Genomic DNA, 26,189 nt, shown 5'->3' on the forward strand with positions numbered 1-26,189 from the left:
TAATGGCTCAATACCCGGGATATGATTTTGTTTGGAAATCATGGATACCAGTTAAATAATTAGTGGAAGGGTATATTAGTAATATATCATTCAAGAGATTTTAGGGTGAGCCTATAAAAGGGCACTTTTCCCGAAAATTCAATATCATTCCATTTTGGCCGCCCAAGGAGAAGTTCATTGAGAGAAAAATTTATCTCAACCTTCTCACTCGCCCATCTTCTTTAGACTTCACAAATTAATCTAGTAAATTGGTTTGTGTTGATTCTTGCCTTTGTGTGGATATCGTCAGTTCACTCCTATTCTTGGAGTGTGAGCGTTTTCATCAAATCGAAAAGAGGTGGAGCCTCCAAACGTAGGTAAGAATCTGAAACTTTCATGGGTTTTGGTTGATTCAAAGCATGTAAACACCGTAATACTCATATATGGATTTTAGAGTTTCTCGGGTTTTAATCGGTAAATTTTTGTTTTCCACTGCCTATTTCTTTGATTAAATCCTAACATACCTTACCACCTCCATGGACATAACCCAATTGGGAGAACCATGTATATCTTGTGTTTGATTAAATTCCTCACTTAGAATTTCTCTTTGTTTTGTGGTTAATTGTTTTTCAAGACACTTAATTAGGTCCTTGGTGTTTTTCCGTTGCTTAAATTTGAGTTTAGATTGGTAAAGAAAGCTAATTAATTAGTTTCGATTGGTATGAATTTAAGTCAAATTGGGTTCAGATTATAGTAGGGTCACATTATAAATGCTATACATTACTTTAAGGCCTTGTTTGTTTTGAGGGATTTTAAAATCCATGGATTCAAAATCCATATATTTAATAAATTCCATTGTTTGGTTTAAAATATAAAATCCATGGATTTTTTATTCAAATTTCCATGCACTCATTTTTGGTTAGATGAATACACTTCATGGATTTGATAAATAATTTCCAACTTTACCCTCAGTATCCAAAACCAACAAAAATTCAACTTTCATCTAATTAAATACAAGTTAAATTATATTTGATAGAGAAGTCCAATTATAATAAATGATTTTTTGTGATTTGGTAAAAAAAAAAAAAAAGAATTCCAAGTTAATATAATATATTATCAACTATCTTCATTCATGATAACTTCAATAGTTGAATAATTTCATATTAAAACATATAACATAACTGAAAATTAGAGGCAACTCTTGGTCCTCCTCCATATCAAGAACTACGAAGTCCACCGGAAAGATAAACTTGTCGACGTTTAACAAAATGTCTTCAACAATTCCTTTAGGTTTGCTTGATTGATCTATTAGCAAGCTGGAGTGACATGTTTGTCTCTATCACTTCTCCAAGTCCTAGCTTCCTGAAAATTAATAAAGGCATCAAATTAATACTAGCACCTAAATCACACACTACTTTATCAAAGAATGAATTGCCTAGTGCACAAGGTATAGTAAAACTCCTTAGATCTCTTAGTTTAGGAGGTAATTTATTTTGTAGTATGGCATTGCATTCTTTAGTTAGCATAATTGTCCCATGCTCCTCGATCTTCCGCTTGTTAGAAAGGATGTATTTTAAGAACTTCGCATAGCTAGGCATTTGTGCTAAGGCTTCAGCAAATGGAATATTTATTTGCAATTTCTTAAAGACCTCTAAAAACTTTGAAATCTAGTTTATCCTTTCTAACTATTTTGGGATAAGGAAATTTAGATGCATCTTTTTCAACAACAACATAATCAGAATTTGACGTACCTTTTCCTTTACCTCTTGCAATTTCCTTTACCTTAGTCTCCGTCTCTTTTTCTAGATTCACTTTTTTTTCTTCAATAGAGACCAGTAACTCAGCTTCACTTTCCACCTTTTTTTGTGATTCTTCTTCACCAATAACCTTTCCATCCCACAAGGTTATGGCCTTACATTGCTCCTTCGGGTTCTTTTCTGTGTCACTCGGTAAATGCCCTTGTTGCCTACCCAAAACGATATTGGCCAATTGGCCAATTTGAGCCTTTAAATTCTTGATGGAAGCCCCTTGATTATGAATTCGTGTCTCTATAGTACTCAGGAACTTCGCCATCATCTCCTCTAAATTTGATTTCTTCTCTTGAGATTGAAAACCTGGTGATAGAGGTTTCATGTGATTGTTGTTGCTCCAAGAGAAATTTGGGTGATTCCTCCACCCCGGATTATATGTTTCACTATATGGATTGTTATTAGGCCTGCAAAAATTTCAAACATAATTAGCTTGATCAAGCATAGAATTAATAACAAATATGTTACCTGAATGATAATCATGGTTAGGGTGATCTTCCCACAAAAATCACACATAGAAGCAATTATTGCAGGTTTTTGTATTTGAAGTCCATCAATCTTCTTATTCAATGCCTGCATTTGTGTTGCCAAAGCTATGATAGCATCCATGTTATGAACACCTACGTTCTTCTCACAGGAAACCTCTCTGATGGCCATTGATAAGAATTTGAAGCCATTTCCTCCAGCAATTCATAAGCTTGGTCTGGTGTCTTATTACCTAAAGTACCATCAACAACAACATTGATTATATTCTAGACTTCACTATTAAGATCATTATAAAACATCTAGACTTGCAGCCAAATCGGTAATTCATGGTGGGGACATCTCCGAAGCATGTCCTTGAACCTTTCCCATGCTTCATATAATGACTCTATATCCACCTGCACAAACATAGTAATATCATTACGCAATTGTGCAGTCTTTGCAAGAAAAAAATACCTACTCAAGAATTTTTGTGTCATCTACTCCCAGGTTGCAATCGAGCCTACTGGTAATGAGGTCAACCAACTCTTAGTTTTGTCTCTTAATGAAAAGGGGAACAATCTTAGTCATATAACTTCATCAGAAACTCCATTGTGCTTGAAAGTATCGCAAATCTCCAAGAAATTTGCAATATGTAAGTTGGGATCCTCATGTGCCAAACCACCAAACTGCACCGACTGCTGAATCATTTGATGATTGCTAGCTTTATCTCAAAGTTGTTGGAGTTGACCACTGGTCGTCGAATGCTCAACGCCGCTCCATTTAGAGATGGGGTAGAGTACTCGTTCAATGTACGAGTTGTTGGTTGTGTTCCATCATTTCGATTATCGCGATCACCCATGATCTCACTTTTGATTGCTCTCTTTCTTGTGTGAAAAGTGCACTCTATCTCAGGATCAAATTCTGGTGGAATCTTTCCAGAAGCACTGGTCATACACTAGTAGAAACACCCATAGGTTTCCAATGAAAACAAACAAAAAAATTAAAAAAAAAAAAAACTCAAAGTAACAGATAATCTCATAATAATAAAAGCAATCTAATGATCCTCAACAACGGCACCAAACACTTGATGCGACTAAATCAACCCTAGCAAGTGCACGAGTCATGTTCAAGTAATAAAGTGATAAGTTAAGTATCGTCCCACAGAGATCAAAGCAATTATTCATAATTGCCTAAAACTACCTACACGTTATTTGAGAAAATGAAATTTTAGAGTGTAAAACTAATGGATTAAAAAGAACTAAATTAAACAAATAAACAATGTGAAAAACTTTGCAATATTAATGAAGTTAGGGTATAGATTTCCCCCTAATTATGCTCGACAACTACTCTTAATACCCATTTGTGCTATGAATTGGTAGGATTCTTCTAAGGTCAATTATCCTTTTTCAGGCATAATATTCAACTTAATACAGATCCCAATTTGGTTACTCTGAAATTAAGAAGCATAAATTCATTCATCCCTTACGACTAATCTATCATATTCGGTTATGAATTAGGTGGACCACAAATTAATCCTAGAATCTCTATTCGATTACTTCTAGTTTTAATATGTTGTGCAATGTTATTCCAAAAAAATAATTATGAATACGAATTAAGTAGTAAACCCCCAACTTCTCTATTCGAAACATCATCAAGGTAATTGAATCAATCCAAAATTCATAAAGCATTAAACATAAACTCTTGCACAAATTCATAAACATAAATCTGGTATTAAGAATAAAAATTGTTCAAAACATAATTAAGGTTTACTCCACTAACAAAAGAAATTTACTCCATCCTAAGAACAAATAAATAAACAGAGAAGAAAGAAAACATATTTAGACTTGAAAAGAAACAAAAATCAAACTCTTAAACCTGATCTTTAGTCTTCAAACTCCAAGAATGTTTCTTCTCTTCTCCAAAATATGCAAAATTCGACACCTTTCAGTTAATCTCAACCATACTTATATACCCAAAAGAGTCTTAAGTGAAAAAGGAAAGAAAAAGAAAAAAAAATGCCCTAATAGTTTCTGACACGGCTCTGGCCGTGGCCAAATTCTCTCTGTCCTCTTAGTTTTATCTTCATTCCACCTGTTAGAGTAGGTGCCCTAGAGTCATCAATTATTGTAAAATTGACTCTGTAATAAATGTTTATTTATCAATAAATGGCATATTCTTCTATATAGTGCATGTAATGATATATGTCCTTCCGTGACGAGGGTATCAAGTGTTTCAAATCTTGATAGTAAGAACCCTATGATCACATATGGTGGCCATTCTAGAAACGTCCGTAGCCCTAGTATTATTCTGACTTTGGACACGAACACTGTTCACTAGTTACTGTTCACCAGATACTATTCACTGACACTATTTACGTGATTCTTCGCTAATCGATCCAATGTAGGATCGCACTCACGGAAGTCCACACGAAGATAATCCGCAGAACCCTTGATTATTTTGCTAGAACAATCAAGGGCTTCAAGAATCAAGAAAGAAGAACAAGAAAAATTTTCTTCTTCACACAAGAGTATAACGTGAGAGAGAGAGAGAGAGAGAGGGTGGCTAGGGTTTTTGATTATTGAATAATCCTCTTTTGTTTTAATTTTAAGTTGCACTTATATAGTGCAACAATTAAAACCCTATTCCACTTAGGAATAGACATGGGCTCTAACCCTAATTCACCCTTGCAACCAAACACACCCTTTATGGTATTTTAATGAATTAATTATTACTATAATTAAAATCAATTAATAGATAATAATATATTTAACATTTAATTAATAATAATAATTCATTTAAATATATACATAGATATATTTAAATATAATCTCACTAATTTAATTTTAATATTAAAATTAAATACAGGCAACAACCTCAGCAAATTTAATTGCATTGTGAGATTACCAAAATACATTTTTCACCTTAAAAGACGAAAATACCCTTCTCACAAATTGATTCTTAAATTATCTTCTAAGTGTGTGACCCGTAGACTCCTCATCATATCAGTAGTGTGTAGTATTGCGATTAACACCAATTAATCGTCTCACTACACACAGACCAAGATTGGCCCCTAGCAAGGCATCATGGCCACCCGATAGATTCGGATTTAGCGAAACCATAGCCTGTCAATGGTATGGTTTCCATGCAATCAAATCCTTTCATCAACTGTTATCTCATCGAGACTAAGGTACATAAATAGTGTCAACCTCAGATATTTTCGACATGTTTGTATTCAGTTATTGGACCAATGACAGGAATATTAAATTGGATTGAGCATTAACTCAATCCCACTGTGGCCAAATCAATTACCTTTTTGCCAAGATCCGAGTATAGATTATACCGTTTACATGTTTATAAACAAAATCTGTATAAACTTTTGTTTAATTGATCAATTGACTAATGATGTGTTGATGAGTGAATTATTGGTTGATTGATGTCCTGGTCGAATGCTTGTGTATTTGATTTGATTTGGATCTATATCGTTACGTGAAAAGACTGCAAAAAGGGTTACTGTGAGATTCACTGTTTTGTGGTGTTAGCTGCGACGAAATAACACTTCACTGCGACGAGATGCAAAAAGTGAATCTGGCCGCGGTGAAATAAACTTCACGTCGGCGACCTGCCTGAAAAGTAGATCTAGTCGCGGCGAAATAAAACTTCGCTGCAGCATGAATCTTTCTAGAACGTTTTGTGTTTTCTGGAAGTTTATGGCATTTGCCGCAGTGAAATATAACTTTGCTGCAACAACCATGTGTGTATGAACTTCGCCGCGACAAATAAATTTCTTCGCCGTAGCAAGAAAGCTACTGTTCCGTTTTGCTTTTCTGTTTTTCGCACAGGGGCCAAATTGTAGTTTTTGAACCTATAAAGCCAATAATAATTCTTCACATATAAGAAGGGTAATTTAATAATTCCACCCACCCAAATTCAAAATGTTAATTTTAGATGTATGTCATGTTCTTGTTTGAAATTGCATGGTGTCCAGTACATGAGCTTTAGACCTTTGGTATGTTTTTGTAATTTTATAAAGAAATAGGACATGTGTGTCCTGCCTCTCTCTCTCTTATATCTCCATGTATTTCTTCTTCTCATCTCACTCTACTCGTATGTAATGCGAGGTTTCTATTTTATCGATGTAAATTAGAATATGTTTTTTTATTATAAAAATATTTTGTAATGATTGTGAAAAAGAAATGAAGGAGCTATGAAGAGGAAAAACTTGAAGACCCAAGATTTAATTTTAAACCCCTAGGTTGACCCACCGATTCATCTAGGCTCGAGGAAATCGGTTTTAGTGGGCCATGTACCGACACGTTTTATTTTGTTTAGAATGCATGCTAAGGTTGAATGTTCAATAACATGCCAAACAATGACATTCTAACAAAGATAATAATATGGTGAGACATTAAATAAAAACCCTCAACTTAAGTATATTAAGTCACGTATGCCTTCCATCACCATGGTTTTAATCAAACCATTGTTCGTCAGAACCTTGTTCGCCAAAGCGAAGAGTAGACTTCTACCAGTGGGAGGTTAAAATTCATTGGAGTTTTCCTTAATGATGAATGGTCAACTTAAAATGACAGTTTTGCTTGTTCGCCAATGTGAAGGTTGATAAACACGTATAGGCATAGTAGAGAAGTACACTCATTATGTGTATGTGGCAACATGTAGTGTTCACTCTACTGATACTGAGAATCACACTTGAGGTCGACGGCTAGGCCGTTAGATTGTGTGATTGGCTTGTTGGCTTGCTTCACATTTGAGGTTGGTAGTGGGAGCTATCAACTGGTGTGGATTAAGTTTGTTGGCCTACCTAATCAACCCATTTTGGCTTGTTCGCCAAAGCGAAGGTTTGCAATGGGCTAGATGGGATCTCAGTCCACTAAGAAAGCCAACGGGCTTTCCCGAGTTAATAGTGAGGGCTATTGGCTTGAGGAAAATAGTGGGAGCATTTTTAATAAAAGACCATATTAAGGAATAATAAACATTATATTGACTTTACTTTTCTGAATTGTAGATTCACTTAAAAATGAGCATTATGAACCTGGGACCGATAATCGAGAAAGAAAACAGGTTGGATGGATCCAATTTCTCGGACTGTTATCGTAATCTTCGGATTATACTAAAGTCCAAAAAGAAATTGTATATCCTTGATAAACCATATATGACTGAGCTTGATCCTGATGCCACTCAAGAAGTAAAAGATACTTATCAAAAGTTCCTTGATGATGTTGATGGCATTCAATACTTGATGTTAGCATCGATGACACCAGTGCTGCAAAAGCAGCATGAGAATGTGGACGTTGTTGCCATTATTCTACACCTCAAGGAGCTTTACAAAGGGAATGCTAGACATGAGAGGTACAAGGTGTCAAAAGCACTGTTTGGAAGTCCCCTAACCGAAGGAGCCCAAGTTGGCCCTCATATGCTCAAAATGATCGAGCACATGGAGAGGCTTGAGACTTTGGGGTTTGAGTTAGAAGCAGAATTACAAGTGGATTTAATTCTGCAATCCTTGCCTTACTCTTATGCACCGTTCATAATGAACTTCAATATGAACGCTATGGTGAAAACCCTATCGGAGCTTTTGAACATGCTAAGGACTGCAGAGCAGGACTTGAAGAAGTCCAAGCCTGTTTACTAGTAGATGCCAGTAAAGGAAATGGTAAGGCCAAGGGAAAGGCCAAGGCTAATCCCATGCCCAAGCCTAAAGGATAGTATGTTCTCAAGCCTGCGGGTGGCATTGGGAAAGGTGGGAAGGTAGTCTATTTCTATTGTGGCAAGCCTGGCCACTGGAGGAAACACTACAAAGCTTTCCTCGCGAAAAAGAAGAAGTCAGACACTTCGACTTCAGGTATGTTTATGATTGAGATTAACTTCTCTCCTTCAACATCTTGGGTCATTGACACAGGATGTGGTACTCACATTTGCACTGATGTGCAAGGACTAAGGCAGAATAGATTGCTCGCCAAGGGAGAAGTGGACCTACGAGTTGGAAATGGAGCACATGTGGTTGTATTAGCTGTAGGGACTTATTGTTTGTCTTTGCCTTCGAGCTTATTATTAGAACTCAAAGACTATTATTTTGTACCTGCAATTTCTAGAAACATTATTTCAGTATCCGTTTTGGATAATACAGGATATCGTTTTGAAATTTCTAATGGATTGTTGTCCTTTAGTTTAAATGGTATTCTATTTGGAATTGCAAGGTTATATAACAGATTATATGTTCTTGATTTAAACAGTAAGGATATTCTCAACATTAAAACTAAGAAAGCTAAACATAGCAATCAAAACCATACATACCTTTAGCATTGTAGATTGGGTCATGTTAATTAGACCCGCATTGCAAAACTTCAAAGGGATGGAGTTTTGGACCCTTTTGACTTCTAGTCATTTAAGGTATGCGAGTCATGCCTTTGGGCAAGATGACCAAGTCACCTTTCACAAGACAAAGTAAATAGGCTATTGAACTGTTAGATATCATCCATAGTGATGTATGTGGTCCACTAACAGTTGAAGCCAGAGGTGGATATTCCTACTTCATCACATTTACTGATGATTTCAGTAGATATGGTTATGTCTACCTCGTGAGACATAAGTCTAAAGCCTTTGATAAGTTCAAAGAATTCAGGAATGAAATACAGAATATGTTGGGCAAAAGTATTAAGACTCTTCGATTGGATCGATGAGGTGAATACTTGAGCTTAGGGTTTTCTGAATACCTGAAGGAATGTGGGATAGTATCACAACTCACCCTTCTATATACACAACACAATGGAGTGTCTGAGAGGAGGAATAGGACCTTACTTGACATGGTTAAGTCATGATGAGTTTTAGTGATCTACCTACATCATTTTGGGGATCTACCTACATCATTCTAGGGTATTGAACCATGTGCTGTCAAAGTCTGTAGATAAGACTCTATATGAACTATGGAGTGGCCGAAAGCCCAACTTGTCTTATCTAAGGATTTTGGATTGTGAAGCTTATGTCAAGAAATTGACTACAAACAAGCTGAGCCCAAAATCTGAGAGATGCATTTTTGTGGGGTATCCTAGGAAAACCAAAGGGTACTATTTCTACCACCCAAAAGAGCGCAAAATTTTTGTCGCTCGTACTGGTGTCTTCTTAGAAAATGATTTTTTTTCTTAAGAAGTACTAGTGGGAGAAAAGTAGAACTCATTGAATTTCTAGAACCGCAAGGTACATTAGACGTAGGACAGAAAGATGTGCAACAGGAAGTGGTTGAACATCGTGAGGAGGTCACTCCACAATCCATGGATCAAAGTGAACCACCTCAAGTATCACAAGAGCTACGTAGGTCTGTGAGAGTATGCCATGAGCCAGAGAGATACGGTTATCTCGTGATTCAACATGGTGACGTACTAGTCTATCGAGATGATGAACCCATAACCTACGAAGACAATATATCAGACCCAGATTCTGTTAAATGGCTTGAGGCCATGAAATTTGAGATGGACTCCATGTACCAGAACCAAGTATGGTCTTTGGTGGAACCACCTGAAGGGGTAAAACCCATAGGGTGCAAATGGGTCTCCAAGAAGAAGATTGACATGGATGGCAAGGTGCACACTTATAAGGCACGACTGGTTGCCAAAGGTTTCAAACAAATTCATGGTATTGACTATGAATAAACTTTTTCGCTGGTTGCCATGATTAAATCCATTCAGATTATGCTTGCGACTGCAGCATATCATGATTATAAGATTTGGCAAATGGCTGTCAAAACGGCCTTCCTGAACGGAAACCTTGAAGATGATGTGTATATGACACAACCCAATGGTTTCGTTCTTGATGGGCAAGCTGAGAAGGTATGCAAGTTGCAAAGATCCATTTATGGACTCAAGCAAGCTTCAAGGAGTTGAAACATTCATTTTGATAAAGCCGTAAAAGAATTCGGTTTTATCAAGAACGAAGATGAGCCTTGTGTTTACAAGAAAGTGAGTGGGAGCGCAGTGGCATTCCTAGTTTGTATATAGACGACATACTTCTGATCGGGAATGATATACCAAACTTACTATCAGTAAAGACTTGGTTATCCAAGTGCTTCTCCATGAAGGACTCAGGAGAAGCAGGACACATCCTTGGAATAAAGATTTACCGAGATAGATCACGGCCTAAGTTAGAGTATATACTTTGACAAGGTACCGGAGAGATTTAGTATGAAAGAATCCAAGAAGGGATTTCTTCTGATGTCACATGGTGTATGTCTCTCTAAGGATATGTGTCCTAAAATACACGATGAGAGAGATAGAATGAAGTGGATTCCATATGCGTCAGCAATTGGATCCATCATGTATGTCATGTTATATACTCGGATTGATGTCTCATGTGCGTTAAACACTTATAGTAGATATCAATCGGATCCAAGTGAACGTCACTGGATAGTTGTCAAGAACATCATTAAGTACCTGAAGAGGACTAAGGACATGTTCTTGGTTTATGGAGGGGAAGATGAGCTCACTGTAGGAGGATATAGTGATGCTAGTTTCCAAAAGGATAAAGATGATTATTGATCGCAATCAGGGTTTGTATTTTGTCTCAATGAGGGTGTAGTGAGCTGGAAGAGCTCTAAGCAAAGCACTATAGCGGACTCTACAATGGAGGCTGAGTATATTGCATTATCCGATGAGGCCAAGGAGACAGTCTAGATTAAGAAATTCGTCACCGAACTTGGTGTGGTTTCTATGATTGTTGATCCAATAGATGTCTTTTGCGACAACAATGGAACAATAGCTCAAGCAAAGGAACCACGGTCTCACTAGAAGTCCAGACACATACTCAGACATTTTCATCTCATTAGAGAAATGGTTGAAACGAAAGATGTATAGATCAGTAAAGTGCATACTGATGACAATCTCGCCAATCCATTGACGAAGCCTCTGTCGTAGCAGAAGCATGAAAAACACTTAAGGTCATTCGGTATTAAATACATGAATGATTGGCTATAGTGCAAGTGGGAGATTGTTAGAGTAGGTGCCCTAGAGCTAACCAATTATTGTAAAATTGACATTATAATAAATGTTTATTTATCAATAAAAGGCATATTCTTCTATATCGTGTATGTAATGATATATGTCCTTAGGATGGTAGAACCGTGACAAGGTTATCAACTGTTTCAAATCTTGATAGTGAGAACCCTATAATCACATATGGTGGCCCTTCTAGAAACTTCTGTAACCCTAGTATTATTCTAACCAAGGACACAGATAATACGGTAAAGCTATCATAGTGTTGAACGACCCTGTCGAAAGGTAGTGATTGATCTCACTTATCAAGGTTGTTTGCCAACAGCCTGGTGCGACACATGGGTGCTTGCTAGAGGCAAGTTCACTGGACAGACCCACCAGAGGATTCCATATGGATGGTAACCCTAGTGTCTATGGAATAAATCTTCTAACAGATGGTGGTGCATGTGATCCTTAGACTTAAGATCACCGGAGCGCCTTATGCACCAATTGGTGTAGTTTGACACTAGCCCAACATAGTTCTATTCAGAGCTATCAATACGGTAGTGATTGGCTACATTGAGAAATGTATCGAGACTATGGTTGATCGACAAAGGGTTCATCACTCCTGGGCATGGAAGAAGTTATCTCACTTGGTAATTCAGTAAATGGCAATGACACTAAATCTGTGGCCACAGTGGGATTGAGTTTATGCTCAATCCAATTTAATATTCTTGTCATTGGTTCAGTAACTGAATACAAACATGTCGAAGATATCTGAGGTTGACACTATTTATGTACCTTAGTCTCGCTGAGATAACAGTTGATGAAATGATTTGATTGCACGGTAACCATACCGTTGACAGGCTACGGTTTCGCTGAATCCGAATCTATCGGGTGACCATGATGCCTTGCTAGGGGCCAATCTTGGTTTGCATGTAGTGAGACGATTAATTGATGTTAATCATGATGCTACACACTGCTGATATGATGAGGAGCCTACGGGTCACACACTTAGAAGATACTTTAATAATCAATTTGTGAGAAGGGTATTTTCGTCTTTCAGAATAAAAGGGTATTTTGGTAATCTCACAATGCAATTGAATTTGCTAAGGTTGTTGCCTGTATCTAATTTTAATATTAAAATTAAATTAGTGAGATAATATTTAAATATATCTATGTATATATTTAAATGAATTATTATTATTAATTAAATGTTAATATATTATTATATATTAATTGATTTTAATTATAATAATAATTAATTAATTAAAATACCATAAATCGCGTGTTTGGTTGCAAGGGTGAATTAGGGTTGGAGCTCATGTCTATTCCTAAGTGGAATAGAGTTTTAATTGGTGCACTATATAAGTGCAACTTAAATTAAAACAAAAGAGGATTATTCAATAATAAAATACCCTAGCCACCCTATCTCTCTCTCTCTCTCTCTCTCTCTCTCTCTCTCTCTCTCTCTCTCTCACGCACATTACACTCTTGTGTGAAGAAGAAAATTTTTCTTGTTCTTCTTTCTTGATTCTTGAAGCCCTTGATTGTTCTAGCAAAATAATCAAGGGTTCTGCAGATTATCTTCGTGTGGACTTCCGTGAGTGCGATTCTACATTGGATCGATTAGCGAAGAATCACATGAACAGTGTCGGTGAACAGTATTTGGTGAACATTCAGTGAACAGTCGGTGAACAGTGTTCGTGTCCGAAGTCAGAGATATTCGGAGGAGCCTCCAAACGTCAGTATGAACTAAATCCTTGTATGGATTTGTTTTTATATAGTTTTATTTTACGTTTCAGTTTATGCATGAAAATGTTATAATCCGTACTTGGATCTTGGTTCATGTAATTGATCGATTCGTTTTAAATATTACGTTTTTCCGCTATGCGAAACCGGTCAATTACTAACACCACCACCATGGCTGTGGTGAACTACCAAGGCATGGTCGTGCCTTAAAAAATGTTGGATAATCTCAATTTCTTCAAGTTTTAAGTCTCAATTTCATTCCAATGCTCCCATCTACTCAATTAAAACCTAAAAAACACAAAAACTATTCAAATCAATAGCTGACTATTCATATCTCAAACTTAACAAAAACTAACATTAAAACAAAGAAAACAAATGAGAAATTAACCAAACTGCTAGAAAAATAACCCTAAAAACACTCAAATTATGCAACTTATCACATATCTACATAGAAGATTAGTGTCAATATAATTTACTAACACCATATCCAAAAACATACTCTTAAGACATTCATAGCTATCTCATTCTTTCTTGTACAGTATCCAGACTTTTCTTCTCCCGATTCTCGAACTTTAATGTATGTTCCATCCAGAGCACCTAAACAATTCTACATTATAAATTTCAATGTTAGATAAATTTTTAATTTATTACAAGTGAAATAAACAAGGTGTAGGAGTAAACCTTGAAATACTTTCATCTCTCATCCGCGCTGTTTTCAAGGACAGGTACTGGCTTTTCGAATAATAAATGATGAAGCCGAAGAATGGAACCTAAAACTGCATTAAATTGCCTTGTAACAGTTTCTCCAGATCTACGAAAGAATGATTGCAATTGTCTATTCTTCTCATGATGGCCTATTGTATAATGATTGCAATTGTCTATTCTTCTCATGATGGCCTATTGTATATAAAAAAAATGGCAATCATCTATTCAAGATCCAAACCCTTGGTTGGTTATAACTTACGAACATCTCTAATCATCTCACATAACTTCCAAAATGTTTTTCTATTCATTCTTAGTAAGTTTATTGTTTGAACATCACTTTCTCTTATGGCATATTTAATATTGCTCAACCTAGCAGCAACTCTCTATTCAACTTATTCATCATTCAAGTAGTTAATGGTTCTAGGTAATCTCATACCAAGCAATGTAAATTTTTGAATCATAAAAGTACAAAGGTTCGAAAGCATTTCAATATAGATGGCAGCTATTGCAATGTCAATTCTTCTCCTATTATTTGGTAGACGAGCCATCTCAAATCCCTAATACATAAGTAAAAAAAAAAAAATATATATATATATATATAAAGACATGATCATCAAACCCAATATTATAAAAATAAAAATAAAAAAATCCATAGATTTCAAATTTTTTTTTTTTTTTTCCTAAACCAAGCGAAGGATTTTACCAAATCCATGGATTTAATGAAATCATTCATTTAGAATCCCTCAATCCAACCTAAAAAAAAAAAAAAGTAAATTTAGAATAACGTTATTAGATATAATATTTTTAGTTAATTTCAGCGTTAAGTTGCCCAAGTTAATTTTGCAACTCTTAGTCCAACGGCATTGCGACTACCAAAGTAATGATAACAAGCCTATTTGGAATCATGGGACATAATTAAAGCACTTATACATATGAATTTAATGTTGAGATTAAAATATAAATGGTAAGAGATAAGGAACTAAGTTTTATAATTTTTTAGTTATATTCAAATAATTGTTTACATCTATAAATATCCCTTCTTTAAGTTTAAGATGTATTTTTCTATTTTGAAAAAATTTAAAATTTAAATAATCACAATACATTAAAGGCCCGAGGCTTTTAAGATTTGACGTGGCCGAAGGCCTTTACCAAATATGAAAGAAAGTAAATATGGGCCCCGTTATGGTCCATTTGAAAGAAAATGGTTTCGAAACACTGGAAAATAGCAGTTGGGCCGATGAGTGTATCCAACATTCTTTGGTTTTTACTTTTTACTCACTTACTTAATACTTATTAGACTTTAATATCATTTAGCACGCTGGTAAAATATATATATATATATATATATCACTTAGCACTTAAAATGTCGTGAAATTTGATTGTTTATCAAGCGGGAAGTGATTTTTTAACCCCACTCATTTTATTAATTGTCCCCATTTAAACGCAAAATTTGTATGAAAATACATAATAGTTTCTATTTAGTCTGCATTTCAATTTATTGACATATCTCAAATTGATTAAGTCTACTAATTTCACCAATCAATCATGTTCTAGTTTATCTCAAAATCTATTATATTAGCTTCTTCTTTATTTTTATGTTGCCAGTAAATGAATATTTTTTTTTACTTTCTTTTGATTGGTGTGCTCAAACATTTTATTATTCTCTCTTCATAAACATTCAATTAATAAAAATAAAGATGGTTTTAAAACATAAAATTGCCTTTAAATTAAATATAAAATAAAATTTTCACCTCAGAATAGAAGATGGAGGCCAATGGTGGTCCTGGTGGAGCCAATTTAGGTTGAGGGTGGCTCAACGCCCTCCCTGGGCTTTAAAAAAAAAAAAAATCTGGATTCAGCTGTGTTTGTTTCCTTATTCTTATTTTATCATATTCAAAATACATGTTTGTTTCACTATTTTCAAAATTTAATTATATTCTATTTAACTCAAAATATTTATATTTTTTTAACTCTTTAGATTTGTTAATTTAACTAAACACCTATAACAATAAAAGTTTATAAATTGACAAAAACACCCCTGGGTACCCACATATTCCCGATAGTTGGCCACCACCGTCAACATTTAATGGGTGGGTGGAGGTGTTTTTTTTTCAATTTTAAAATTTTTATTATATGAGGTGTTTAACTAAATTAACAAATATATGGGATTATAAAATAATCTTATCAAACACATTTTCAAATTCAAATCATATTCTCAGAATAATAACCCAACTCAACTTTTTTAAAAATACTACTCAAGATAATCAAACAAACACACCATGATTTTCTCTATTTGCTTTACCATATATTAGGAAACTTGTAATTGTAAACAAAGAGTGTTAACAATAACTATTAAAATTCTATATTTATCATTATTAAAAAAAAAAAAAATTGAGCTATATTATTTTTTGATTTTGTCCTCCGCACCATGGTTATCAAATCGTGTATCGTATCGTGTATCAAAAACCTAATTTTTTGAATCGTGTATCGCGTATCGTATCATATCGTAAGATACGCATTTTTAAAAAAAATTAATAAAATAATCAAAATTTTCTAAAAATTAATATAATCTCCAAGATTAATAAAAGAATTTTGTGGTATTATTGACTTTAAATTATGGTATTACATAATCAAAATTAATCACAAAATTCCAAGATCAATGTCAATATCTATATCTCCACTTATATTATTATTATCATGTAAAATGGGCAATACATATTCCTCTTCACTTTCTTCATGCAAAATAGGTAAATTTGGACAGGTTTTAGTAAATCGGGTTGGGTGACCCGGTTTTGACCCGAAATTTTTTTTGGACCTTTGGCCCAAATTAATAAAGTCATATCGATTTATATCGATATTTTTAAGGATACGAACGGATACGTATCGTATCGTAGGATACATATCAACGTATTGAATGGTTTAGGATACACTCTCTGATACATATCGTTGACGACCTGTATCAAATTGTATCGTATGATACGTATCGGGTATCGTAGGATACTAACAACCATGCTCCGCACTTGAATTCATGGCTGTGTCACTAATGGAGGCTACTAGACTAAAACCATTTACCTTTCCAAATTGATCATGTCTAAAAAATTTTTTTTATACATGTATTTTATTATTTATTCTTATACTAGTAGAGTAATTATAAGTTTACTAGGATACAGTTTAGACCCTATAATTTAGGTCGATTACAAGGACAAATTTATTTTGCACTATTAAAATTGTTCTCTAACTAAACAGACATTATTTTAATACCAATGGGAGAAGGGCATATTTGACTTTTCCTCCCTAAATAAAATATTAAAATAATAAAAATATTTATTTGAAACATAAAATAACTCCTTTAATTTTATTTTCAACAAAATCTTACATTTAACCCTAATTACCCTAACCGATCAAGCAAAACCCAGCTCCCACTAGCAAACACAACAACTATTTTTGTCGATGTGGCTGTAATTTGCAAACCCACCCGTCAAATGTAGTAATAACTAATAATGATAAAAATAGACAATGTCCACCAGATTTATTTGTCTTGATGAGCTTCCGAAAAGTATTTAATATTTTTTTAACATCAAATGAAAAAGAATATCAAGGGTTTGACTTGACGGTCAAGAATGTTTATTTTTTTCATTTTGGAGTCACTCTTTGAAGTCATCTATCACATTTGTGACTTATTTTGAAACATTAGACTTATAGGGTGCTCAATAGACAAACTGACTCGGACACTTCGGTCATAACAAAAATCAAATAAAAGAGAACACAATTTTAAACACATTTGTCTAAGTTTCATAATTTTCGGAGGTTTCAATTAGGTGGAATTTGCATTTAAAATTTTAGGGTTTCTGAAAACTGTTGCATAGGGTGATAATTTAGACTAAACCAGTGGAACTAATGATAGATCGGCGAAATCTGATCACAATGGTGGACAAAAGAAACTTTTCCTAGGTTGAAATGTAATAATCTCCAACCGTTTTTTAATTTTTTTAATAATTGATTTAACTTTTAAAATAAAATAAAAATTAATATTTTAAATGAATTAGTAAATTCAAATAAATATTTATTATATTAAATTTCTTGATTCATTTTTTGAAATTAAATATAAATTAATAGTGTGTTATAATGCACTAAACATTCTATTATATTTTGTGTCTTATTATATAATATATTTTATTAATACATGGCCACTGGTCTTTAAATCTGGGCCATTTTAAGGAATCCTAGTAAGCCCAAGCCCGCCAATAAACCCGGGTTAGCTACTTTACTGAAACCCAAAACCCTCAAATAATTCAATTGGAATAGAACCTCTTTTACCGAAGAAGAACACCAGAATTACAAAACCCTAAAACCAAAACCTCTACTCTTCTCAGGTCTTCGATTTGAAGAAGGAGAAGACCTGAAAGCCAAAACCCTAAAATCAACAGCAACTACCAACAACTTTACAATGTCGATGTCTAAGAGTTCGAAGATGCTTCAATTCATAAACTACCGGATGCGCGTGACCATCCAAGACGGTCGCCAGCTGATCGGAAAATTCATGGCCTTTGACCGTCACATGAACCTCGTTCTCGGAGACACTGAAGAGTTTCGTAAGCTTCCCCCAGCTAAGGGCAAGAAAAATAATAACAATGAGGAACGCGAGGACCGTCGCACTTTAGGTCTCGTCCTTCTCAGGGGTGAAGAAGTCATTTCCATGACCGTTGAAGGCCCTCCTCCTCCTGAAGAGTCACGTGCCAAGGCCGTCTCCGCTTCCGCCGCTGCTGGTCCCGGTATTGGCCGTGCCGCTGGCCGTGGAGTCCCCACTGCTCCGCTTGTCCAAGCCCAGCCGGGTCTGGCCGGACCCGTTCGTGGTGTTGGTGGCCCTGCTCCTGCCATGATGCAGCCACAGATCGCTAGGCCACCTGTCAGTTACCCCCCTGCTGCCCCGCCCGTGATTCGTCCGCCTGGTCAGATGCCTCCAGCTGGTATGTTTCAGGGACAGGCTCCACCACCCATGCGGGGCCCACCGCAGCAGGTTCCCCCGCCTTTTGGGGTTAGGCCGCCGCCCCAGCAGTTCTCTATGCCTCCACAGCAGTTTGGGGGTCAGAGACCAATGGTGCCGCCTCCACCTGGGCCGATGATGAGAGGACCTCCTGCTCCTCCGCAAGCTCGACCGGGAATGCCCAATGCACCTCCGCCGCGTCCTGGGATGCCTCCACCGCCTGGTGCTTCGATTCCTGGTTTCGCACCTCCTCGTCCTGGGATGCCACCTCCCCCAGGAAACCCTTCGCAGCAGCAACAGTGAGCAGCAACATTGATGGGGTATGCCTGCTTCTTGATTTTCAATCATATTGGATTAATTGATTGAATTATGCTGTTAATTTATGTTTATGATCTTAGGTTTGTGTTGTTGGTAGGAAACTATTGTTTGAAGGATTGTAGATTCAGTATTGTTTTTTATAACTACAGCTAAACTATGCATTTAGCTATACGATGTTGGGCTTACTCCTGATTGACTTCCATTTCTTCATTGTGGCAGGAGTTGTGAAACTTTTGTAGCGAAGGTTCTCGATTGGAATGTTCTTGTCATGCATAAGCTTGCTTTGAGTTTGGTATTGATTTAGAATCGTATGGATCTTCTTACTTCACTAGTTGAGGGTTTTGTTGATGGTATTATAATAGAACAATATGTTTGTTTTCGTAGTGTATGGCCAATGGAAACAAAAAGGGTTGTCGATCAAATATTCTTGCTGTGTAGGTGTTTTGAGCGACTTATTGTTATCCTATTATTTTGTTTATGGTAGGTGTTCTCTCTGTCTCTCTCATGGTTTGACTTGTTGCATAATGTAAGAAATACGCTTCATTCACTGGGGTGGAGACTACACTTGTCCTTGTGTTGCCATGTTGTGACAGTAATATCTTTTATAGTTTACCTCAACAGTAGTTAGGTTAAAGTAATTCATGTCTTCTAATTGCATTACCATTCATTTGGGTATAAATGTCTTTTTCTTTTCCGTAACTGTTCTATACTGCCATGCTTTTATTGTTTTAATATGAGTCTCATTGCATTTCTCTGTCATCATTTGACCTGTAATTATGTTGGTGCTTGTGCATTTGTTTGATATTGGCATTTAGTTTTCCTGAGTGTTACCAAACTTTTATAACTATGCTCTGGCTTGCTATTGATATGTTACAAACATTGCAGGATAAGGCTGAAATTTAACTTGTGTTCTACTGTTTCTCTAGATTGAACTTTACAGTTCGTATTTTTTAAAGCAGAAAGTTGGAGTTTCTTCTAGAAGGAAAAACCTATTTTATGGTTTATGTAGATATTTCAAACTTTCTTCTAAGCATTTTTAGAAAGTTGGAGTTTCTTCTAGAAGGAAAAACCTATTTTATGGTTTATGTAGATATTTCAAACTTTCTTCTAAGCATTTTTAGAAAGTTGGAGTTTCTTCTAGAAGGAAAAACCTATTTTATGGTTTATGTAGATATTTCAAACTTTCTTCTACGCATTTTTGCGTCAGTTGTCATCCATCCTAGAGACATGCTATAACTAAAAGTGCAATTTTAGGAGCCTTTAAGAGCATTTTTATTTTCATGGATTGATTTTATTTTTCCCTTGTAATGTTTGGATTATTTATCTTGACAGGTTAGTTGTTGGTACAATGGTACCTATGCTTGGACTAATTTCTGTTCATATTTTGAAGATGTTAAGTGTGGTTATAGGATCATATCCCGAAAATGTTAGTGTAGATGTAGGATTATATCTTGAAAATGTTAGTATATAGGATCATATCTCGAAATTGTAAGTGTAGATATAGAAAATTGATAGAGGAGCTTCAAAACTTAAACTTTGGCCTCTGTATGGTTGAAGTGTTAGTTTTTCTCTTATGTTTTTCCGGTGAATATCACTGTGTTATCGCCGCCTTGTTTGTTACAGAGCTATAAATGCATCGTCTCTTAAGACTGTTTTGCTCTGGTTTGATGCTGGCCATGTTTATCCCCACATGCTTATTTTTATTTTTTATTTTTTCTAATATGCAAGTCCAACGTTCTTATACTTATTATGAACACAACCATAATGTTGATTACTTGGCCACCATGGGCCTTGATTGCCCAGATTTCACATGGTCAACTTCTGATATCAATTCTCTCTTATTGCATAATAGTCGAGGTTGTACAAAATGTAGATTTTCATTATTTATCTTGTTGCATTATATGTTTCGGACTTAATTTGTTATTGTTTTTGTTCTATGAAATGTGCGGAAAATTATGTACATTATCATTGATTTAAAAACCGACCCTTTGTGAGACTCGGTAAGGTGATCGGGTCATGGGTCGATTGGTTCAACCGGTTAGATTGGTGACGTCAGCAATAATTTTATTTTTAAAAAAATTATAAATTAATCTTTGAAATTTTAGTATATTACAAAATATCCCTAAAAAATTAAATTCAGTCCCTAAAATTTTTATTTATTTAAAAAAAGGCCCCAAAAATTACTAATTAATCCTTAAACTTTTGGCATACCTCTAAAACCTGAATCGGATCGGAGAAGCTATCGGGTCTTGATCAGACTGATCGGTCCGGTTTGGGTTTTAAATCAGTGTACATTATACAATTTATACAATTATGTTATAAACACGATTGAATATTTAGAACATGTGTTGGCGGTTTTTCTTGATTTGAAATCAATGTCTTATCAATGTTGACTATAACTTGTGCTTTCTGTGTGTATGAATTGATGTCCAAGTCGATAGCCAGTTTTGTCCTAATAAGCCACACATGATATTATAATGTCACATTCAATGTTTTAAAACCTGACCTGGTCATCCGGTTCAATCGGGACCCAACCCGAAATGTTGTAAGTAGCCCATTTTGTTATCCAGAGAATGGAGGAACCGTATCTGATTCCACAGAACGAACATAGCCAAATCTGTATATATCGAAACATATGATTAATGTTACCTAGCCACTTATAAATAAAATCAACAAATAATGAGTATTAAGAGGTATTTATCAAGCCATACGGCACATATCCCTTCTTATTCAATCCTACTCACTCCAGGTGTTTGACTTTGACATATCGTTTATCTAACTACTTATGTAATGATGTATACGTCTATTCCTACACATAAGCACCCTATGAATTATGATTAACTGAGGGAGGTAGCTGACTAACTGCATGACTTCCCGCTTAATCACCTTTCTACTATTGCTACTTCGCGTGAAACCACCACGCGAAGTCGGCGACACCCAAATCGCATCCTCCATAGTCCATTCACGCCACATACCAACCCACAAATACAGTTTAACCATAATTCAACTAAGCGAAATTCAATAAATAAAATTGAATACTTTTTTAATATTGAAGCGGAATTCAAGTCTATCGTCGTTGCCGTTAAGGCTTTCAAGCCTTTCACGGCAATTGTGAGGCCTCTGGTGGCCTTAAGTTGCATATCAGAGGCCCCCAAGGCCTCTCAGTGGCTACCCTCCAATTGTGTCTCAAGGTTGTTTCAGATGACGACACTAACGACAAAAGGTAGTTGGCGATTAGGGGGTCTGGGTCTTTTGTTATTTTGTTGAAGGGTAAAATCGTCTTTGCACTTCTTAATAGACTTTCATTAGCGAAACTGGACGGAATGGGGGCTAAGGTCTTATTTCCTGGACCAACGGGTTCTTTCATAGTTCCTCAAACGCATGGTGGGTTTACGAAAATTTCGGAAAATTTTAATTAAGGGATTATAATCCCATCCGAACTGAAACCGATAGCTTTAAATTTAAGGCCTCGAGGCCTTGGTCAATTTGACGAAAGTAGCCTTAACAAGTGTCTAAATTGCAAGAGAAGTTTCGCATGTCGGAGTCAATTAACCAATTTGTCACGAATCATACAAAACCTTCTGGCTAACCTAGATACTATATTTTATTGTACGAACAATTAATTAATTAAAAAATAAAAAATAAAAAGTTTGACAAAGTTAGCACAGTACCAATACTTTAGCTTCTGAAGAATTCACTGATCACACAGACTCTCTGAGCTAGCACACATTCATACAGCAAAAAGAAAAAAAGAAGATAATTTCCTTAGAAGAAACCGATGATTCCTCATAACTCTCCGCCATTTATACCCCCCTCATTATCACTCTTTAAGTTTCATATCCAAAGATCGTGGACGAAGAGTAACTAGAGAGAGAAGAGAGAGTTTCAGCTTCTTTATCTTTAAGGATAACTACTGGAGAGCTAAAATTTCTGTCCAGGTGAAGGAGGCTTTTTGGTGTTTTTACCATGAGAAAAAACATAATTCTTCAGTGTCTTTTACTTCTGGAATGCTATCTGGGTATGTTCTTTCTCTTGTTATAACCTTAATTTCCTTTTATTATTAGTTCTAGTTTCTTTTCCTTGGTCTTGCTTTTCTGGGTCATTTTTTTATTTTGTTTTACGTTGTGGTTCAGTTGGTTTTCCTTGCTTTGCTTATCATCTCTTCAGTGAAGGTTCAGAAACTGTTTCCTTTGTCCATAACAACACTTTTATTTTCGAGATTATTTTAAAGTCTTAAGAAAAAAAATTGCTTTATTTTAGAGGCAACAGTGAACAGTCTACAGTCTGTTTATCATTATGAAAGTTAAGCCTTGTACAAAAGTTGCCTTCATATTTCTCTCTGTGTCTTTTTATTTTCCTTCTATTATGTGTACATTGATAAACCGTTGTTACTTTTAGCTAGCATTGAAATGGTAGATATTTTTGACTTTAAAGGAGTGAAAAGGAACAAGAAAAGCATTATATCTCCAATTAAGTATATTATTTGTTCCATTTAATCATCAAAAATCTAGTTATTAGAGGTAGAAGAAACCCCATAATTGACAAAAATTGAGGTAAATAATATGCAACAGCTCAAAAATCCTTAGATAATTTGCATATCTTCTTTTGTAATTAATGTCTTAATTTTCGTTATTCCTCTCTGTTTAATGATTTTAATAATTAGAGGGTGTAATCATAACTGACAAAATAAATTTGGTAGTTCAGTTTTTCTTGTTTAGCTTGATTTCTCATTTATGGTAATTTCAATGATATTTTTAATTTCTTTAATGCACTTTATAGTTCATGACCTAATGTTAATATTGCCTATAAAACGCTCTTTGATAAGAGCTTACAACTGAATTATAGTCATATAAATAGACAAAAACAAAGAATAAAACAGTTATTTTACATCAATTTTATGCAATTTTTATTTGTTTTTATGACTTTAAGCAGAACATTATTGCTTTGATAAGTAGTGGGAGAAATATTTAAGTTTATAGATTTTTATTTTATTTTATTAAATTGGGTGAGAGAGATAAATAATCGAGATGATAAAATATTGCATATTGATGAAAAGACAATAAAGAAAAAGAATGGAGGCGGAGGCAGAGCAGAGGCAGACATACTTTGCTTCCCCAATGCATCTTGTGTTGTTCTATGTGAGGACATTAAATTGGATTTTTAATTAAGACTATTCATAGCTTTACCAAGGACTATTATGACGGTTAAACGATTGATGCTGCATGGTTTAGAGTAGTTTATACATCTTAATTTCATATTATATTGTTTTGATTGTCTATACATTGTTGGCTATTACGAATACTTCATCATTTTTATATAATCCTTTATAATTTCTTTAACTTTTTGGTGCCAATTATGTGATTACTGATATGACTTCATAACATTCTTATAAAACAATGCAATTAAGAGACAACTTTTCTATATATATTATAAACATATCAAAGTTTAGATACTCAAATTAAGAATATTGAGATATTTTAACATTTAGCAAAGAAAAGAAAATTTAATTAATCTGGTGGTTGTTTATGTTGAAGCTACTTTTCAGTTTTATGACCTTATTGTAATATCTATGGTTTGCTTCAATAGCTTTTTGGTAACTATTTCTACAGAACTTATATGACCTTAATGTATATGTTTTTGTTACCTTGGTTTATAAAATATTAGCTTCAACAATGGAGGCAGCAGATGCAGCAGTTCCAGTTACAGTTCTGTCACCTCCAGAAGGAAACACAACTTTCCTTGATGGAACAACATGGTGTGTGGCCCTTAATGGGGTTTCACAGATTGATTTACAAAATGCATTAGACTGGGCCTGTGGGTTGGGAATGACCAACTGCAAAGCTATCCAAGAAGGCGGATCATGTTTCGAACCAGACACGCTTGTTTCTCACGCCTCCTATGCATTCAATAGCTATTATCAGCAGAATGGCAATTCCGATATCGCTTGTAATTTTGGAGGAACTGCCACTGTAACTAAACATAACCCCAGTGAGTGATCATTTTGCTTTCTGCTTTCTTTGTCTATATATAAGTGGACAGGAATTTTAAATAACGAGCAAGATTTTTAGGCACACAACGTTTCAAACATTAGATAACTTACTGTTATTAAACATTAATGTGGCTGTGATGCATTTTTTAAAGTATTAAATCTTTAACACCTTTAGTTTATCTGAATACATTTAGTTAAACTATATAATTGATGTAACTTGGATCTTAGGAATCTTTGAATCTCCTTTATGCTGCTTCTAGTAAGTGCTTCAAAAGGTCACCTGTATCACTAAGCATAAGTTCCTTATTCATGAAGTTTCTATTTATTATAAGCTTTAAGAAAATGAAATCAATGACATGCACATGAGTTATTCAAATTTGATGAGAGAACTTCAGAACTAACAACTATATATGCCGCTGATTACAGGTTACAACAAATGTGTCTATGCCGCCCCGGGGTATGTGTTGTGAGCACAAAAGTTTGTTTGTATAAAATACCTCTAGGTATACATTTTTGTTTGTTTGTTTTTTTATGTATAAATAATTATTATTACTACTTTTATTTTCAGATCTGTAGGCTCTTCAGCACCTTCGTTGTACAAGCAAAAACCAAGCTTTATTTGGTGGAAGACTGTCGGGGTTCTACTACTTTTGTACTTGACAAGCTGACCAACAAAGCAGGATGGTCTTTGCACGCTTATGCCAAGCTATATTCGTTTTGTTGCAACGGAAATTTGAAGGCAAAAAAAGGTGTTTAGATTAGCGTTTTGTAGTTGTGATTAGCTTAAGTTATTCCAATCTTGGTTCTTAGGCTGGGAATCTTATTATTATGCAAATTCTATCTTTCCTTTATATATTTCTTTTTGGTCCCCTTATACTTTTTTTAAACGTATGTATCTTTGTTCCTGAGCCTACTTTAATTTTACACCTTCGGTTTAAACTTATCGTCAAACTTACCACTGAGATCAAGTTACGCATTTTGATTAAGTAGTATTCTTTAAATCTAAATCTAATCATCTAATGTGAAACTGTGATATCTCATCATATCTCATTTCAAATATAGAGGAAAAAGAAAAAAAAAAAAAAAAATAGAAAGCTGCACAAGTTTTATCTGAAGAATATTATAAATTTAATGAGTGTAAATTCGGATCATTACAATGTTGGGTTTGAAATGTAATGAACAGGAACAAATCCATAAGCTGGAATTTTGCTTTG

General features: G+C 34.9%; 2 protein-coding genes and 1 non-coding gene across 3 annotated transcripts; all 3 read left to right on the plus strand.

Moving 5' to 3' along the window:
- The first annotated feature begins 2,594 nt into the window (after positions 1 to 2,594).
- LOC116109375 lies at positions 2,595 to 2,700 on the plus strand. Its single transcript, XR_004124759.1, has one exon. It is a non-coding gene; the product is annotated as a small nucleolar RNA R71 (small nucleolar RNA).
- Positions 2,701 to 17,975: 15,275 nt separating this feature from the next.
- Positions 17,976 to 19,491, plus strand: LOC116109356 (small nuclear ribonucleoprotein-associated protein B-like). The gene is made up of 2 exons (XM_031395580.1): positions 17,976 to 18,988; positions 19,206 to 19,491. Exon 1 carries the CDS (start codon positions 18,132 to 18,134, stop codon positions 18,969 to 18,971), a length of 840 nt encoding a protein of 279 aa, XP_031251440.1. The 5' UTR covers positions 17,976 to 18,131; the 3' UTR covers positions 18,972 to 18,988; positions 19,206 to 19,491.
- A 3,224-nt stretch (positions 19,492 to 22,715) lies between these two features.
- LOC116109306 (glucan endo-1,3-beta-glucosidase 13-like) lies at positions 22,716 to 25,719 on the plus strand. The gene is made up of 4 exons (XM_031395544.1): positions 22,716 to 23,004; positions 24,651 to 24,974; positions 25,402 to 25,432; positions 25,544 to 25,719. Exons 1-4 carry the CDS (start codon positions 22,953 to 22,955, stop codon positions 25,641 to 25,643), a joined length of 507 nt encoding a protein of 168 aa, XP_031251404.1. The 5' UTR covers positions 22,716 to 22,952; the 3' UTR covers positions 25,644 to 25,719.
- The last annotated feature ends 470 nt before the right edge of the window (positions 25,720 to 26,189 follow it).

This window comes from Pistacia vera, unplaced genomic scaffold, assembly GCF_008641045.1.
Source record: "Pistacia vera cultivar Batoury unplaced genomic scaffold, PisVer_v2 Contig578, whole genome shotgun sequence".
Taxonomy (NCBI): Eukaryota; Viridiplantae; Streptophyta; class Magnoliopsida; order Sapindales; family Anacardiaceae; genus Pistacia; species Pistacia vera.

What these genes read in the sequence shown, in the direction of transcription:
- LOC116109306 (XM_031395544.1), top strand. Translation starts at nt 22,953, where the DNA reads ATGAGAAAAAACATAATTCTTCAGTGTCTTTTACTTCTGGAATGCTAT. An exon ending in TGTAACTAAACATAACCCCA is followed by an intron (nt 24,975 to 25,401) that starts GTGAGTGATCAT and finishes CGCTGATTACAG; the next exon opens with GTTACAACAAATGTGTCTAT. An exon ending in TGTGTCTATGCCGCCCCGGG is followed by an intron (nt 25,433 to 25,543) that starts GTATGTGTTGTG and finishes TTTTATTTTCAG; the next exon opens with ATCTGTAGGCTCTTCAGCAC.
- LOC116109356 (XM_031395580.1), top strand. Translation starts at nt 18,132, where the DNA reads ATGTCGATGTCTAAGAGTTCGAAGATGCTTCAATTCATAAACTACCGG.